Source organism: Hyla sarda, chromosome 4 (assembly GCF_029499605.1).
Source record: "Hyla sarda isolate aHylSar1 chromosome 4, aHylSar1.hap1, whole genome shotgun sequence".
Lineage (NCBI taxonomy): Eukaryota > Metazoa > Chordata > Amphibia > Anura > Hylidae > Hyla > Hyla sarda.
The window spans coordinates 292,370,172-292,385,870 of NC_079192.1; the positions used below are offsets into that span (position 1 = coordinate 292,370,172).

General features: G+C 40.9%; 1 protein-coding gene across 5 annotated transcripts in view; it reads left to right on the forward strand.

Moving 5' to 3' along the window:
* The window catches only part of APPL2 (adaptor protein, phosphotyrosine interacting with PH domain and leucine zipper 2), a 59,208-nt gene that overhangs the window by 37,900 nt on the left and 5,609 nt on the right, over positions 1-15,699 (forward strand). For all 5 annotated transcript variants that reach the window (XM_056574493.1, XM_056574495.1, XM_056574496.1 and 2 more), the window contains 10 exons: positions 785-973; positions 1,765-1,807; positions 2,899-2,955; positions 3,039-3,127; positions 3,210-3,371; positions 4,079-4,134; positions 6,595-6,769; positions 7,057-7,093; positions 8,259-8,399; positions 14,895-14,942. In XM_056574493.1, the coding sequence (XP_056430468.1) occupies positions 785-973; positions 1,765-1,807; positions 2,899-2,955; positions 3,039-3,127; positions 3,210-3,371; positions 4,079-4,134; positions 6,595-6,769; positions 7,057-7,093; positions 8,259-8,399; positions 14,895-14,942 (997 nt within the window). The remainder of the gene's footprint in view (positions 1-784; positions 974-1,764; positions 1,808-2,898; positions 2,956-3,038; positions 3,128-3,209; positions 3,372-4,078; positions 4,135-6,594; positions 6,770-7,056; positions 7,094-8,258; positions 8,400-14,894; positions 14,943-15,699) is intronic.

Here is a 15,699-nt window from a genome sequence, read left to right on the forward strand (position 1 = left end):
ACGAGAGGAGGTGTGGCTGCTGACACCTTAATCATTTTCTACACCTTGTTCCATTGTTGCACTTGGTGGAGTGTAACCCACTGTGGTAAGAGCAACATCCACCTACATTAATTTTTCTGTGCAACAACGGTATCACACTATGGAGCGCTGTCTGCCTTTCGTTTTATTTCTGCCAAGTTGGCAGCTTTACTCAACACACATATTCCAGACAGAATTAAGAGTCCCATTGACTTCAATGGAATCTGCTGCAGAATTCCGCTAAATTTAAAGACAGGGTCAATGTTTTTGCAGAATCCAGAATGCAGAATTTCTGCAGCGGAAATCTGCCATGTGAATGGGACAGCGGGAATTCACTTCACCACATTCACTTAATGTAGCAGAATTTCCGAGCTGAATTTTTCTTCTAGATTCTTCATGGAAATTCTGCTGTGTGAACATAGCCTAAAGGGGTTATCCAGGATTACAAAAATGTAGTTGCTTTCTTCCAAAAACAGCACCAATCTTGTTCTCAGTTTATGTGTGTTAGTGCAGTTTCATTGAAATTAATGGAGCCAAGTTGTAATACCACACACATCCCAAGGATAGGTGTAGCACAATTGTTTAAGGAAAGCATCTATTTTATTTATTTTTATATCCTGGATAACTCCTTCAAGAAGGGAACATGAGATTTAACATTAGGGGCAATAGAGATGTATCGCAATGTAATTTCTGGATGTCTAATATTTTCTAGTATAAATACTAAATTAGTGAATGTATTTTACAAGTCGTTGTTTTTGTCCTTCAGCAAAACTGGTTTGGTTACCACAACATGGGAGAGACTGTATTTCTTTACACAAGGAGGTAACCTAATGTGCCAGCACCGTGGTGAAGTGGCTGGGGGTCTGATTCAGGACCTAGACAATTGTTCAGTCATGGCAGTGGACTGTGAGGACAGACGATATTGCTTTCAAATCACCTCTCCCAATGGCAAATCGTAAGTGCTTCAGTTATTAACCCTTCAGCCATTTTATGTAATTTCGTCCTATGACCTCTATAATTTCCCTTAATTCACCAGAACTGATAATTATACATTTCTTGTTATGCTAAGGTTATGTAGTTAATTAAGTTTTACTTTTTATCTTTTGTGGATATTTATATACAAACTTGATTGGGGCTTTCAGTTTAGGCAATGGGTATTTTTCATGATAATAGAATCTCTTGTTCTTCATGTAAGTTGAGGTTATTGTTTGCCGGCTGCCTACCTGCTCCTGAGCTTTCCTAAGTTTGTGCACACATCTGCTGGACCCTGCACGGACTTCCTTATGACCATGATCTATACTTTTTTATTGGTACTATTTTTGTTTAGATGAAACTTTTTGATCACTTTTTATAAAACATTTTTGGGATAAGTGATGTGACAAAAAATCAGCAATTCTATTGTTTGTTTTTGTACTGGATGATAAACATATTTTTATTATTCCAGACAATTCCGCACAAGGCGATGTGTTTTGAAATTTTATTAGAGAAGCGGCTTATTTATATCTGTTTTTTAATATTTTTTCCACACTTTTTATTTAAAATTATTTTTTATTGGATTTCTTGAAGTCTCCATAGGGGAATAGCATAAGCATACATTGGATCACTTATACTGATGAATGCTACTCTACTACAGAATCCTAATATTTAGGCCTGATTTACTTGTTCTTTTTTTTTTTTTTTTATTATTTTTTGACTGGTCTTTTTTTTCTTAGCAAAGTAAAGTTTATCCCCTGCTTCTTTCTCCAGGAGTCTAATTCTCCAAGCAGAAGGAAAGCGGGAATATGAAGAGGTAATTATTATCTATATATACAGTCATTCCTTGCGTTCAATAACATTTTCAAATGGAACTGTATGGAATGTCAGAACATATAATTGTAAAAATATAGAATAACATTGTGAATATTGCATAATTCCTAATCCTTTCATAAATAGTTATCCTTAAAGGAAATCTGTCATCAGAATCACCCGCACTAAACCTGTTACACAGGCTTGTAGTGCGGGTGATCATGATTAAAACGCTTCTAACCTGGTTAAAAATGGTTCAGCGGTTCTTCAGATATCTTTATCTTTAGTTTTCTGTTATTCCCTGGCTTGGGACTCAGTGGGAGGTGTTATCATCTGGGACTCGGCCACACGTCATTCTAGCTGGGCGGAGCTGCCGCCCGGCTCATGAATATTCATGAACTTATCCTCGCTGCCCTCCCCACCAGACCTAGAAAAAGGAGTTAGACTATGAGGATAAGTTCATGAATATTCATGAGCCGGGCGGCAGCTCCGCTCGGCTATAATGACGTGTGGCCGAGTCCCAGATGATAACACCTCCCACTGAGTCCCAAGCCAGGGAATAACAGAAAACAAAAAATATAGATATCTGAAGAACCGCTGAACCATTTTTAACCAGGTAAGGAGCGTTTTAATCAGGATCACCCGCACTACAAGCCTGTGTAACAGGTTTAGTGCGGGTGATTCTGATGACAGATTTCCTTTAATGTCAATGCAGAAATCTTCTGTTTTTTTTTTTTCATACTCTTTAAGAAGCAAAAAGTACAGTTAAAAAACTTCAAAAGTGCAAAAGAAAGTGTATGTTTAACGTCTAAATTGTCAACTTAGTATTACTATTTGAGGATGTGTCCCTACGCTCTGACACTCTCTAGTCAAAGTAGACAGTACCAGACATCCCCCAGCTGATAACGCCTAGTTTGCTATTCAGCATCTATTTCTAGTAAGACTTAACAGATGAATTGCACAATACAGAGATGAAAGTAAATATATTCCAGAATTGTTGTTTTCTGGGGAATACCAGGATTTACTAAAACACACAGGTCGTGGTTCCTCTTTAAGCATTTATTGCGTAAAGATTTTCATCTCCTTCATTTGCAGTGGATTTCGGCAATCAATAATATTTCAAGGCAAATCTACCTATCGGATAATCCTGAGGTACTTTTTATACATTTATTTTAAGATAGTTTGTTGTTTTGTAAATGTGAAGGAGGCTTTAATTTTTTCTCTCTTCGCAATAGGCTGTAGCCATAAGACTTAATCAAACCGCTCAGCAGGCAGTAACTCCCATCACCAGTTTTGATAGAAAACTTGAAAATATACCACAAAGGTACTTACAAAATATAATACTGATAGTTTTAATTCTAAAAGAACCTGGAAATGTACAATAAAATTCCTGTTTATACATTCAGTCTTAACAGTGAAAGTGTCATGCCGGCTGCATCACAGAATGAATCGTCTGAGAAAGCTTCCCGGGAACCAGAGCTGGAACAGTTAATAGCACCTGGAACCCCCATACAGTTTGACATTGTTCTACCAGCAACTGAGTTCCAGGACCAGAATAGAAGCAACAGGTATCTTACGGTGGGTTCACACTACGTTTAATTTTGCTGTATGCAAAAACGTACTCACCTACGCAATTGTATATAGCAAAAAAAAAAAATAAGTATACGTTACAATCCATTTATTTTTCATAATGTAATTCAGTGGGAAACAGATTCTGTTGTATGGCATACAGCAGCATTAATTTTTAGCATCTGTTAAAGGGGTATTCCCCCCTAGACATCTTATATCCTATCCAAAGGATAGGGAATTAGATGTCTGATCGTGGGGGTCCCGCTACTGGGGACCCCTGCGATCTTGGCTGTGGCACCCAAGACATCCGATGCACGGAGCAAACTTCTCTCCGTGCCGGATGACTGGCGATGCAGGGCAGAGGCTCATGGCATCACGGCCACGCCCCCTCCCATAGACTTGCATTGTGGCGGTAACGTCACGAGTGGGGTGCAGCTGTGACATCACGAGCCTCCGACACTCTAAACGAACGCCGGGTGCAGCAGGGAGATCATTGGGAACCCCTGCGATCAGACATCTTATCCCCCATCCTTTTGGATAGGGGGAGAAGACACCTAGGGCCGGTGTACCCCTTTTAGATAACGTATACGATAAATGGAAAGAAAAACACAGTGTGAACCCATCCTTATAGACGTGTTCGGCATCTGTTATTGCTGGTAGTTAAGTGAACTGAACTCATAAACTTTTCCATCACTGTTCTTTTCAGACGTACAAATCCATTTGGAGAATCGGATGATAAACTTGACAAGTCTGCTGATGAAGGTAACACTATAAAAGTTAATACAGTGGTCCCTCAAGGTCCCTCAAATTATTTTCAATGTAGAATGTTTTTTCCTAAACCATTCTAACTTTAAATTTAATTTAATGTACAGTGGTCCCTCAACATACGATGGTAATCCGTTCCAAATGGACTGTCGTTTGTTGAAACCATCGTATGTTGAGGGATCTGTGCAATGTAAGGTATAGGACAGTGGTCTACAACCTGCGGACCTCCAGATGTTGCAAAACTACAACATTCAGCCATTGGCTGTCTGGGCATGCTGGGTCAACTTAGTTTTGCAACATCTGAAGGTCCGCAGGTTGAAGACCACTGGTATTGGAGGTTATACTCACGTGTCCCCACCGCTCCGGACCGTCACCGCTGCCCTGGATGTCGCCTTCCGTAGCTGTCGCCGCAGCTGAAGCAGTCTGTGCTGCCGCATAGCCGTTTATGCGATGGCCCTGAGATACAAAAGCATCGTATGTTGATGCTGCCTTCAACATGCGATGGCCTCTGAAAGGCCATCGTATGTTGAAATGATCATATGTCGGGGCCATTGTAGGTCGGGGGGGTCACTGTATAGTACCACACCAGCATGTGAGATTAGAATAACACTGGTCAGAGGTGTAACTTTTAGCTTCTTGGCCCCAATGCTAAATCTGTGACAGGGGCCCATGCCTGCCATGTGTTACTTGTATAATACTGGTATCTTCTTATGGGGCAGAGGTGCCTTGGGGCCCCCTCAGGCCACTGATTTGACTGCTACCTCAGCATCCCCTATAGATACGCCCCTGCCACTGGTAATTCACTTGGAGTCTATGCTCTGATTGGCTGTCTAGCAGTGCCTTTCTACGCTAAGGTATTATACTACGTGTCCTGTACTATTTACCTCTTCTAGGATGGGCTGCTCCATTGGATACCAAATCTGGGGGGCTCCATTAATTTTTCTTGAACAGTAAGGCAGTTACTAATCCTGACTAATATGTAGGCAGCATAAACTTGGACCAGGCAGCTTGAAGAGGCACCAAATTTATTATAGTGACTCATGCTGTATGATAAATTGCTGGGTCTTTAGACACTTTTGAACTTTGTACTACCTATTGATGGGATTATTTTACACCAGGCTTCGAGGCATTCCAGACGCCAGGTTGCAAGGGCAACTAAAAATGTGGTGCTTGATTGATACTCCGAGTACCAGAAACCTCATGCAATGAGGGTCAATGAAGCAGGAGTGGCTGGGAGGAGAGTGACTACTTGCGCTGCTGCTTCGCCTGTGGAACCTGGCAGCCTCCCTCTAATGCTCAGATTTCCTGTGGTTTCTCACAGTGCTTGACAGTGAGCTGTCTTCCCTTTTATAACACAACTGAGCATTGCCGGTGAATTAGCCGCAATGATCCCAGATACTTGGAGTTTCCAAGCGGAGCAGGGAAATACACTTTCCTGCTCGTTGACTGCTTTTTGAATATGTAGGACAGGAACCTAGGTGAAATGTACACACTCCTTCTACCACTTTACCCCTGGTCCTGTCACAGTGTGTGTGTGTGTGTGTGTGTGCTTACATGTCTCAGCTTGATGCTTTGTTACCCTTTTTTTGCTCTGCTGTCCTCAGAAAGCTGAGCACACGGATTACAGATGTCATGACAGTGTCTATGCATCTAGATGAGACTGTCATGGTGTCCATACTTTCACACTGCAGAATCTCTGCTCGCTGAATTCAGCGAGCAGAGATTCTGCCTGGCCGAATACTTCAGCGCTAGGGCCACAGGGCACTGAGCCGTCACCATTGACGGCTATGGTCTGCTCGCGGATTCCGCACAAAGAATGAACATGTTCTTTCTTTGCGCGAAACACTTTCAGCGGCGGAAATGTCCGCCGCTGAAATTCCGCAGTGTGAACGGGTATCGCGGAGACCCATTCACACTAATGTTAAAGTTCACACCGCAGAATTGCGCCCACGGAATTCCGCCCGGAAATTCCGCGGCAATTCCATAGTGTTGAACGTACCCTTACAAGGCAAGCAGAGCAGAAACAAAGGGACACCATGCTCAGCTGAGTTCTTATGATCCTTCGTTCTAATGATCATGGCAGTCTCAACAGCTGGACCCCCACCTATTATAACTTTTGACATGTTGTTATTACGTACCAGAAGCTGTGTATAAGTTGAGGTACACTATTTTGTCCATTTTATTAGCAAAATGTGGATGTATTCTGGTACATATTTTGGGTACATAATTTGGGCTGTAAAAAGCCAAAAACCTCCTAAAGCTAAATAGAATCTTTTGGGATATAGCTTTTGGTAAGGGGTTGGGGGACCCAGACTCTTCAGCTATATGGGGGCCCCGAAATTCCAGCCCTGACTTGAGGGACCAGTGTGTGTGTGTGTGTGTGTATATATATAATTTGTTTGTGTGCTTGTATACATTTATTGTATTCTTTTTTTTGTTGTATTCAATTTTTTTAAGGTTTACTTTTGCAGCAGATGTTTGTAGTTCGTTTTTTGGGCTCAATGGCAGTAAAAACCGACCATACCAACCAGGTTATCTTTGAAGCGATGAGACAAGTCTTGGCTGCAAGAGCCATTCATAACATATTTCGAATGGCAGAATCCCACTTGATGGTAACTACTAAAAGCATAAGGTACATTTTTATTTTTTATTTTATTTTAAAATGAAATTCATGGAAACACAAAAGTTCTTTTCTATATTGTATAAGATTATATAAGAGTTTTTAGTATAATTGATTACAAGTATGGAAACTTGCAGACTCCATTTTTAGTGTATCAAGTCTGTAAGGATTTGGTGGTAGCTCTTACCAGATAGCAGGCAGCGCGATGTAAATTGTAAATCACTATCTTTTGAACACTTCGCTCAAAGTGTGGGTTCTCTTATATATTAAAGGATTGTTTTCATTATTTTGCATTTCAGATTAATAGATCCCCAAACTCAAGTTATCAGAATAAGTGTAAGTAGATCTTTTTAGGGGGGGGGGGGCTTTGATGCCAACTTACAGAAATAGCTGTGTTATATGTGGTGGCTTTAGAATTCTTTGTTGTGTGTTTAAAGTACTTGTCCAGCATGTTTATTATTTAAAGTGAAACTATGAACTTTGATATTTGTGTAAAAGTTTGCCCATTCTCTTTAATTGCTTTTAAACTGGGCTTGTTACCCTCCTCTCCTGACCAGACACATTTTCGATTTTATTTTAATTATTAAAAATTTTTTTTTTTTTAGTACATGCAGATTTAAAAGCTATAATGCATCTTCTCTCTGTTTCTCAAATAATTTTCGCATCATTTTTTTTTCTGTTATACATCAGGATTTTTATTTTATTTATTAATTTTTTTTTTTAAAGAGGGAGAAGTAGAGGGAGAATACGTGTATCGTTAATTTTTTTGATTTATAGCACAGTGATACCGAAATAGTATTTTAATTTGCGTCCTCTTTCCCTTACAGTAATAGGTTTTCTTTTTCTCTTCAAATATGTGTACGCTTTTTTTTTTTTTTTTTTCATTTTGTTCACCCACTAAAGTAAAAAAAAGACCTTTGGGTGGTATCTTCTCACTAAAATACATTTTCAACCTTGCCGATTTCCCCTTTAACTGAGTCTTACAAACATGTAATGTGTGTAGTTCTTCTGAGTACAATAATGCTGCCTTGGGTCTTTTGTCTTAGAAACCCATCTACAGCGTAAAAATGTGTAAAACTAATAATACTTTCTAGTAATACTTTCTATTCAAATAAAGTGTATTTTAAACTGTTGACACTTTGCTTATCCAAATGACTGCTTCTGCTGAATATCATATTCCTAGACATTTACCCGACTTTACCTAGCAGGTGTTTCTCATAGATAGGACAGACTTTTTATCATAGTTTTATTACCAATGAAACATGATCTTAGGCTGCATTCACATCACGTTTGCAGCATCCAGCTGGGGTTAGGAAATCGGGCGCTCCTGTACCCCAGCCGGGTACAGGAGCGCTGGTTTTTCCATCCCCCAGCCGAATCCGGCAACCATAGGCTGCAAACGGGATGTGAATGCAGCTTTAAAGAAGCCATTCAACCATTTATCATTCTGTAAACTAATAAAAGATGTCATGCTGACTGATTTTTATTTTTGTTTCACTAGTTTGACCTTGAAAATATAACCCAATTTGCTGCCCATCTAGAGAACAAGCGTTTGGTGGGATTTGTTGTTTGCACCCCTGAAGCATCTGGAGAGGAATCCTTGAGTGCTTACATCCTGGAAAGTAACACAGAGGGTGAAAAGGTCTGAGCATACATTATATTTTCCTCTGTACCTCTGTGTGTGATAATGTTCTACAAATCTATTGTAAGATGATTCCAGATGCAATGTAAATTATAATGTAACAGGTATTAGAATACCCTATGTTGTGTGTGAGCAAAGACAGTATATCAAAAGCAAGCTTCTTTTCTTTTTTGATCTGTGCAACTGTACAACTATGCTCAATCTGCTTCAATGGAACTGAGCTACAGAACTACACCCAACCTGGAGACAGTTTTTAAAAGAAAGTAGCTCTATTTTTCTGTTCCTGGATTTATTTATTTTTTAAATCAACTGGTGGCAGAGAGTTAAACAGATGTGTAAATTACTTCTGTTAAAAAATCTTAATCCTTCCAGTACTTATTAGCTGCTGTATACAACAGAGGAAGTTATTTTCTTTTTGAATTTATTTTGTCTGAACACAGTCCTCTCTGCTGACACCTCTGTCCATGTCAGGAACTGTCCAGGGCAGGATAGGTTTTCTATGGGGACTTACTCCTACTCTAGACAGTTCCTAAAATGGACAGAGATGTCAGCAGATAACACTTTGGTCAGACAGAAAGGAAATTCAAAAAGAAAAGAACTTCCTCTGTAGTATACAGCAGCTGATAAGTACTGAAGGATTAAGATTTTTTAACAGAAGTAATTTACAAATCTGTTTAACTTTCTGGCACCAGTTGATTAAAAAAACAAAACAAAAATGTTTTCCTTTAACCCCTTAAGGACCAAGGACGTACAGGTACCCCCTCGGACCCTGGTACTTAAGGACCAAGGACGTACCTGTCCCGTTAACGGGTATTAAACCGTTCTCACCAGCGGAGAACGGGTTAATCCCCATGGGTCCCGGTTGCTGCGGGCAGCCAGGACACACGGCTAATGCCGAGCACAGTCGATCGGGCCGGTGCCCGGATTTAACCCTTAAGACGCTGCAATCAGAGTTGATCCCGGCGTCTAAAAAGAAAGTAAAAGTGTCCCGGCAGCTCAGCGGAGCTGATCAGGGCTATCGCGACATAATCGAGATGTCCCGATCAGCTTACTGGCGACGAGAGGGTCCTCACCTGCCTCTTAGTCGTCAGTTCGTCGATCTGCTGCTCCTAGCCGGCGCTTCAGGCTAGAGCAGCAGAGCCCCGGTTACACTGATCAGTGCTTTGCTATGGCATAGCACTGATCAGTATATGTAATCAGAAGATTGTGGGGGCTAAAAAAAAAAAGTTTATAAAAGTGAATTAACCCCTTCCCTAATAAAAGTTCAAATCACCCTCCTTTTCCCATTTATAAAATAAAATAATGTAGTAAAAAATAAAAATAATCATATGTGGTACCGCCGCGTGGGTAAATGTCCAAACTATTAATATATAATGCTAAATTGCACGGTCGATGGCGTACACGAAAAAAAAATACGTAAGTCCAAAATTGCGCATTTTTGGTCGCTTAATATACCATAAAAATGTTTTTAAAAAATGGTACCGATAAAAACTACAGACCACAGCTCAAAAAATGAGCTCTCAGATAGCCCTGTATGTGGAAAAATAAAAAAGTTTTATAGGGGTCAGAAGATGACAATTTTTTTTTTTTTTTCAACTGTAAATGTTTATTGAAGTTTTACAATTTGTCAAACAAAAGAAGATGACAATTTTAAACATACAAATGTTGGTGCATGTAGTTAGGATTTTATTAAAGTAGTAAAATAAAATAAAACCTACATAATTGGGTATCCTTGTGACCGTATGGACCTAAAGATTAAAGATCAGGTGTAGTTTTCACTGGAAATTGCACTGTGTAGAAACGGAAACCCCCAAAAGTTACAAATTGGTGGGTTTTTTTTTTTCAATTTCCCCCCACAAATATATATTTTTTTGGTTTTGTGGTAGATTTTGTTATTAAATGATTGGTGTCATTACAAAGTACAATTGGTGGTGCAAAAAAACAAGCCCTTATATGGGTCTGTAGGTGTAAAATTGAAAGTGTTATGATTTTTTGAAGGAGAGGTGGGAAAAATAAAATTGCAAAAACGAAAAATGGCCTGGCCCTTAAGGTGAAAATTGGCTTAGTCCTTAAGGGGTTAAGAACCAATAATGTCTCACTGTCTTGATTTCCTGGCTGTTCCACATTAGTTTGTTTGTGGATCCTCTCTGTTATGGTGGGATCTTTATCACAAAGATAGATAGGTCTAAACTGCTGCATTATGTGAAATAAAACAAATACAAGTAATTATCAGAAATCAATAGTTTTTGAATGGCAGCCCCACCTATATAGGCTGGATGTTCTCTTGTTTTTGCTTATTGGCACGGTATATGTCCTGCAGGCCGTTTCCTCTTTTGATTCAGAATGCGCAGTTCTTCTCACACTGCAGCGTACCGGAGTATGTGTATTTGCCGGCTTACCATGTCGAATTGCTGGCTGTAAGAAAGGGTAGGTGAAAATGAAGTATTTCTCACAGAAAAGGATTGCAGTAACACGTTTTGCTACACACGTTTATTCCCTTTGTGTGTATTGGAACTAAACCAGAAAAGGGAGGAAAAAAGTAAACTGGACATAATGTCACACCAAACTCCAAAAATGGTCTGGACACAACTATTGGCACCCTTAACTTAATATTTGGTTGCACACCCTTTGGAAAAAAATAACTGAAATCAGTCACTTCCTATAACCATCAATAAGCTTCATGCACCTCTCAGACGGAATGTTGGACCACTCTTCCTTTGCAAACTGCTCCTGGTCTCTCTTATTGGAAGGGCGCCTTTTCCCAACAGCAATTTTAAGATCTCTCCACAGGTGTTCATTGGGATTTAGATCTGGACTCATTGCTGGCTACTTCAGAACTCTCCAGTGCTTTGTTGCCATCCATTTCTGGGTGCTTTTTGTCGTTTGTTTGGGGTCATTGTCCTGCTGGAAGACCCAAGATCTCGGACGCAAACCCAGCTTTCTGACACTGGGCTGTACAATGCGACCCAAAATCCATTGGAAATCCTCAGATTTCATGATGCCTTGCACACATTGAAAGAGGTGAAGATCCCCGGGGCTCCGGTTCACGTGTAAAAAAGGTGTGTTCGAGCGCTCACTCCTGTAGAATAGCTTGGCTGGGATCGTGGCAGTAAGAAGTAGCCGGACACGGTTAAAGATATAATAACCGGATTTTATTTGTATAGATCACAGATAACGCGTTTCGAGGGGTGGGACCCCCTCTTCGTCAGATCAATGATGTGGCAGATGTGGGAGGCCACTAATTTATGCAAAAAAAGCCCGCGAAATTTAACAGCAATTACCGGGTACAGATTAAAATACAAATATGCATCTGTGCAATACAATTTCCACAGTGTTGAAGATGTCTCAAATCCAAAGCAAAACATAAATTTAAATTTAACACATATTACAATTAACATGAATGGTGCTTGGATGGCAGATCAAATAAGGTATTACTGCTATTAGCCTGGCCTTCCGTTCGGGGAGCTGAGCAAGTAGAAAAATCAAAGCGCCGCTCTCCATGTTGCGGCGTCATCTCAAAGATAGAGGCACAACTGGACCCTGGTCTTCCCCTGTATGGGAGACCCCTCATCCAGGTGCTCGGGAGGAAATGTCCCAAATTACAAAAAAGTTCATAGTAGAAGCGCATATCCTGCGCTGGACCGATTTAACAAACACAGGCATCGGCATTGTAATAGAGCATATTCTATGCAGTAGTGCCGTAGTGTATATTGATGTCATTGATACATACATTTATATATATATATATATATACACATGCGCAGTTGTACACACATCCTCCCATATATTCTTCTTTGGTTGATTGCTGGTTATTGGTAAGAGGGCAGGATGACACATTCAGTGAATGAGCTCTGTAGCCTCATTCAGCCCATGGGGTTGGAGCGATTCGAGTCTGTAAATCCAATACAACTGCGCATGTGTGTATATATATATATATATATATATATATATATATATAATGTATGTATCAATGACATCAATATACACTACGGCACTACTGCATAGAATATGCTCTATTACAATGCCGATGCCTGTGTTTGTTAAATCGGTCCAGCGCAGGATATGCGCTTCTACTATGAACTTTTTTGTAATTTGGGACATTTCCTCCCGAGCACCTGGATGAGGGGTCTCCCATACAGGGGAAGACCAGGGTCCAGTTGTGCCTCTATCTTTGAGATGACGCCGCAACATGGAGAGCGGCGCTTTGATTTTTCTACTTGCTCAGCTCCCCGAACGGAAGGCCAGGCTAATAGCAGTAATACCTTATTTGATCTGCCATCCAAGCACCATTCATGTTAATTGTAATATGTGTTAAATTTAAATTTATGTTTTGCTTTGGATTTGAGACATCTTCAACACTGTGGAAATTGTATTGCACAGATGCATATTTGTATTTTAATCTGTACCCGGTAATTGCTGTTAAATTTCGCGGGCTTTTTTTGCATAAATTAGTGGTCTCCCACATCTGCCACATCATTGATCTGACGAAGAGGGGGTCCCACCCCTCGAAACGCGTTATCTGTGATCTATACAAATAAAATCCGGTTATTATATCTTTAACCGTGTCCGGCTACTTCTTACTGCCACGATCCCAGCCAAGCTATTCTACAGGAGTGAGCGCTCGAACACACCTTTTTTACACGTGAACCGGAGCCCCGGGGATCTTCACCTCTTGCATTCTCCAGACGTCCAGGAATCCCAGGACGCCACGGTGTGAGCTGCACCCCCTGATTTCACTATTCCCTTTGCAACGGGATACAAGCGCGATATGGTGTTGTGCCCACTGCACAACACCAGAAGGTGAGCAAGTTTTTTTCACCTCTTTGTCTTTGTTATATCTGAAAACTTTTACGGCACATTGTTGCGCTTCCCTTTTGTGTTTCCAATTTTTTCTGCATATTGCACACATTGAAGGCACCCAGTGCCAGAGGCAGCAAAACAACCCCAAAACATCATTGAACCTCCACCATATTTCACTGTAGGTACTGTGTTCTTTTCTTTGTAGGCCTCATTCCGTTTTCGGTAAACAGTAGAATGATGTGCTTTAGAAGGATTTTGGCTTACTCAAGTTCATTTTGGCAATATGTAGTCTTGCTTTTTTATGTCTCTGTGTCAGCAGTGGGATCCTCCTTGATCTCCTGCCATAGCGTCTCATTTCATTTAAATGTCAACTGATAGTTTGCACTGACACTGATGCTCCCTGAGCCTCCAGAACAGCTTGAATATCTTTGGAACTTGTTTTGGGCTGCTTATCCACTATCCAGACTTTTAATTTTTCTCTTCCGTCCACACCCATGGAGATTAGCTACAGTGCCATGAGTTAAAAACCTCTTTATAATGTTGCACACTGTGGAGAAAGGCAAATTTAGATCTCTGGAGATCGTTGATATTTTTCCACAATTATGGTTGTCAAGTTCTCAGACAGTTCTCTTCTCCCCTTTCTGTTGTCCATGCTTAGTGTGACACACACAGACACACAATGCAAAGACTAAGTGAACTTCTCTCCTTTTTATTTGCTTTCAGATGTGATTTTTATAATGCCCACACCTGTTACTTGCCCCAGGTGAGTTTAAATGAGCATCACATGCTTGAAACAATCCTATTTTTTCACAATTTTGAAAGGGTGCCAATAATTTAGTCTAGTCCATTTTTGGAGTTTGGAGTGACATTATGTCCAATTTGCATTTTTTCCTCCCTTTTTTGGTTTAGTTCCAATACACACAAAGGGAATAAACATGTGTATAGCAAAACATGTGTTACTGCAATCCTTTTCTGTGAGAAATTCTTCATTTTCTTAAAAAATTTCAGGGGTGCCAACATTTACGGCCATGACTGTATGTGCAACTGTACCTGTGGGTGGGTACTGCACCACTGCATACTAGGAAACTAACCTACAGGTTTTGAGATTTTCCTACTCCACATCCCAGTGCTACAGCACTATAATGCTAAGCTGTGATCGTTCACTTGCTTCCTATTATATTCCCCCAATGTCACAAGTTAAGTGTTACTAGCTTCAGCTGCCAGTGGTTTTAATCTTCTGGATGATTGGTGCACATGGCCTTTGTTTGTACCTCTTAAAGGGGTACTCCGCCCCTAGACATCTTATCCCCTATCCATCGGATAGGGGATAAGATATCTGATCGCAGGGGTCCCGCAGTTGGGACCCCAGCGATCTCTGTGCAGCACCCAGCGTTCATTTAGAATGCTGGGTGCCGGCGGCAGGGGTCGTACCGTCACAGCCACGCCCCTCGTAACATCAGGCCACACCCCTCAATGCAAGTCTATGGGAGGGGGCGTGGTGGCCGCCACGTCCCTTCCCATAGACACTTGCATTGAGGGGGTGTGGCGTGTCATCACGAGGGGCGTAGCGTGACGCCACAACCCCCTCCGCCTGCTCCAAGCGTTCGAAACAAACCCCTTTAACATTACTTGTAGTAACTTTCTATAATGACCCATTGTGGTTCTCTGACAATGTTTCATTTCTTCTCTCCACAGATATGTTTTGCCATCAGCCTGGGAAAAGAAATTGCTGCTGCGGAGAAGGCAAGTGTTCTTTAGACCCATAGTTTATGACCTCTTCATGAGACATAACATCAGTGTTCATTCATTGACACTTATGTTGTGTGCTTCTGGGGGGAAATTTAGGCAAATATCTTAGCCCCTGGAGTTGATTTTAGCATTATCACGGTTTAGCTAAAGAAACAAATATCATTTCCAACAAGATCCTGTGTCTGAAGCTTCTTTGTATAACACAGTACAGACTGACAGGACATAAATAGCAGGGCTTCTTTCAGCTTATTTTGACCAGAGAATTGAAGAACAATTTCCAAACTGACCTCCTTAAGGTTATTTTTACATGACTGCTGTGCTCCACTAAAGGGGGCTCCACCGTTGGAAGGACGGTAATTTAGCGGAGAGAAAAAATATGCAATGTCTAATCTTTTTTTTCTCCGCTTAAATACTGGACCCCTGCCGACCCCAAGTCAATCAGATCAATCGGGACCTGGCGGTGAGCTTGTGCTCCGACTCAGGGTCTGTTCAATGCAAAAAAATTGTGCTGAACGGACCCTAAACAGCAGTGTGAAGCTAGCCGTAGGAATGCTGAAGTAGCTGGATTTTTTTTTTTGTCACATAGGTGTGACACTAAGGGTATTTTGTGCTGTATTTTCCTACTGCATATTTTTCTACTCATTGAAGTCAATGGGTAACAAAAACAGCCGCAGAAAATATGCAGCAAAAGACGTCATGTATGACTCTACCCAAAGGGCTCGTTCACACGAGCGGATTTTGCTGCGGATTT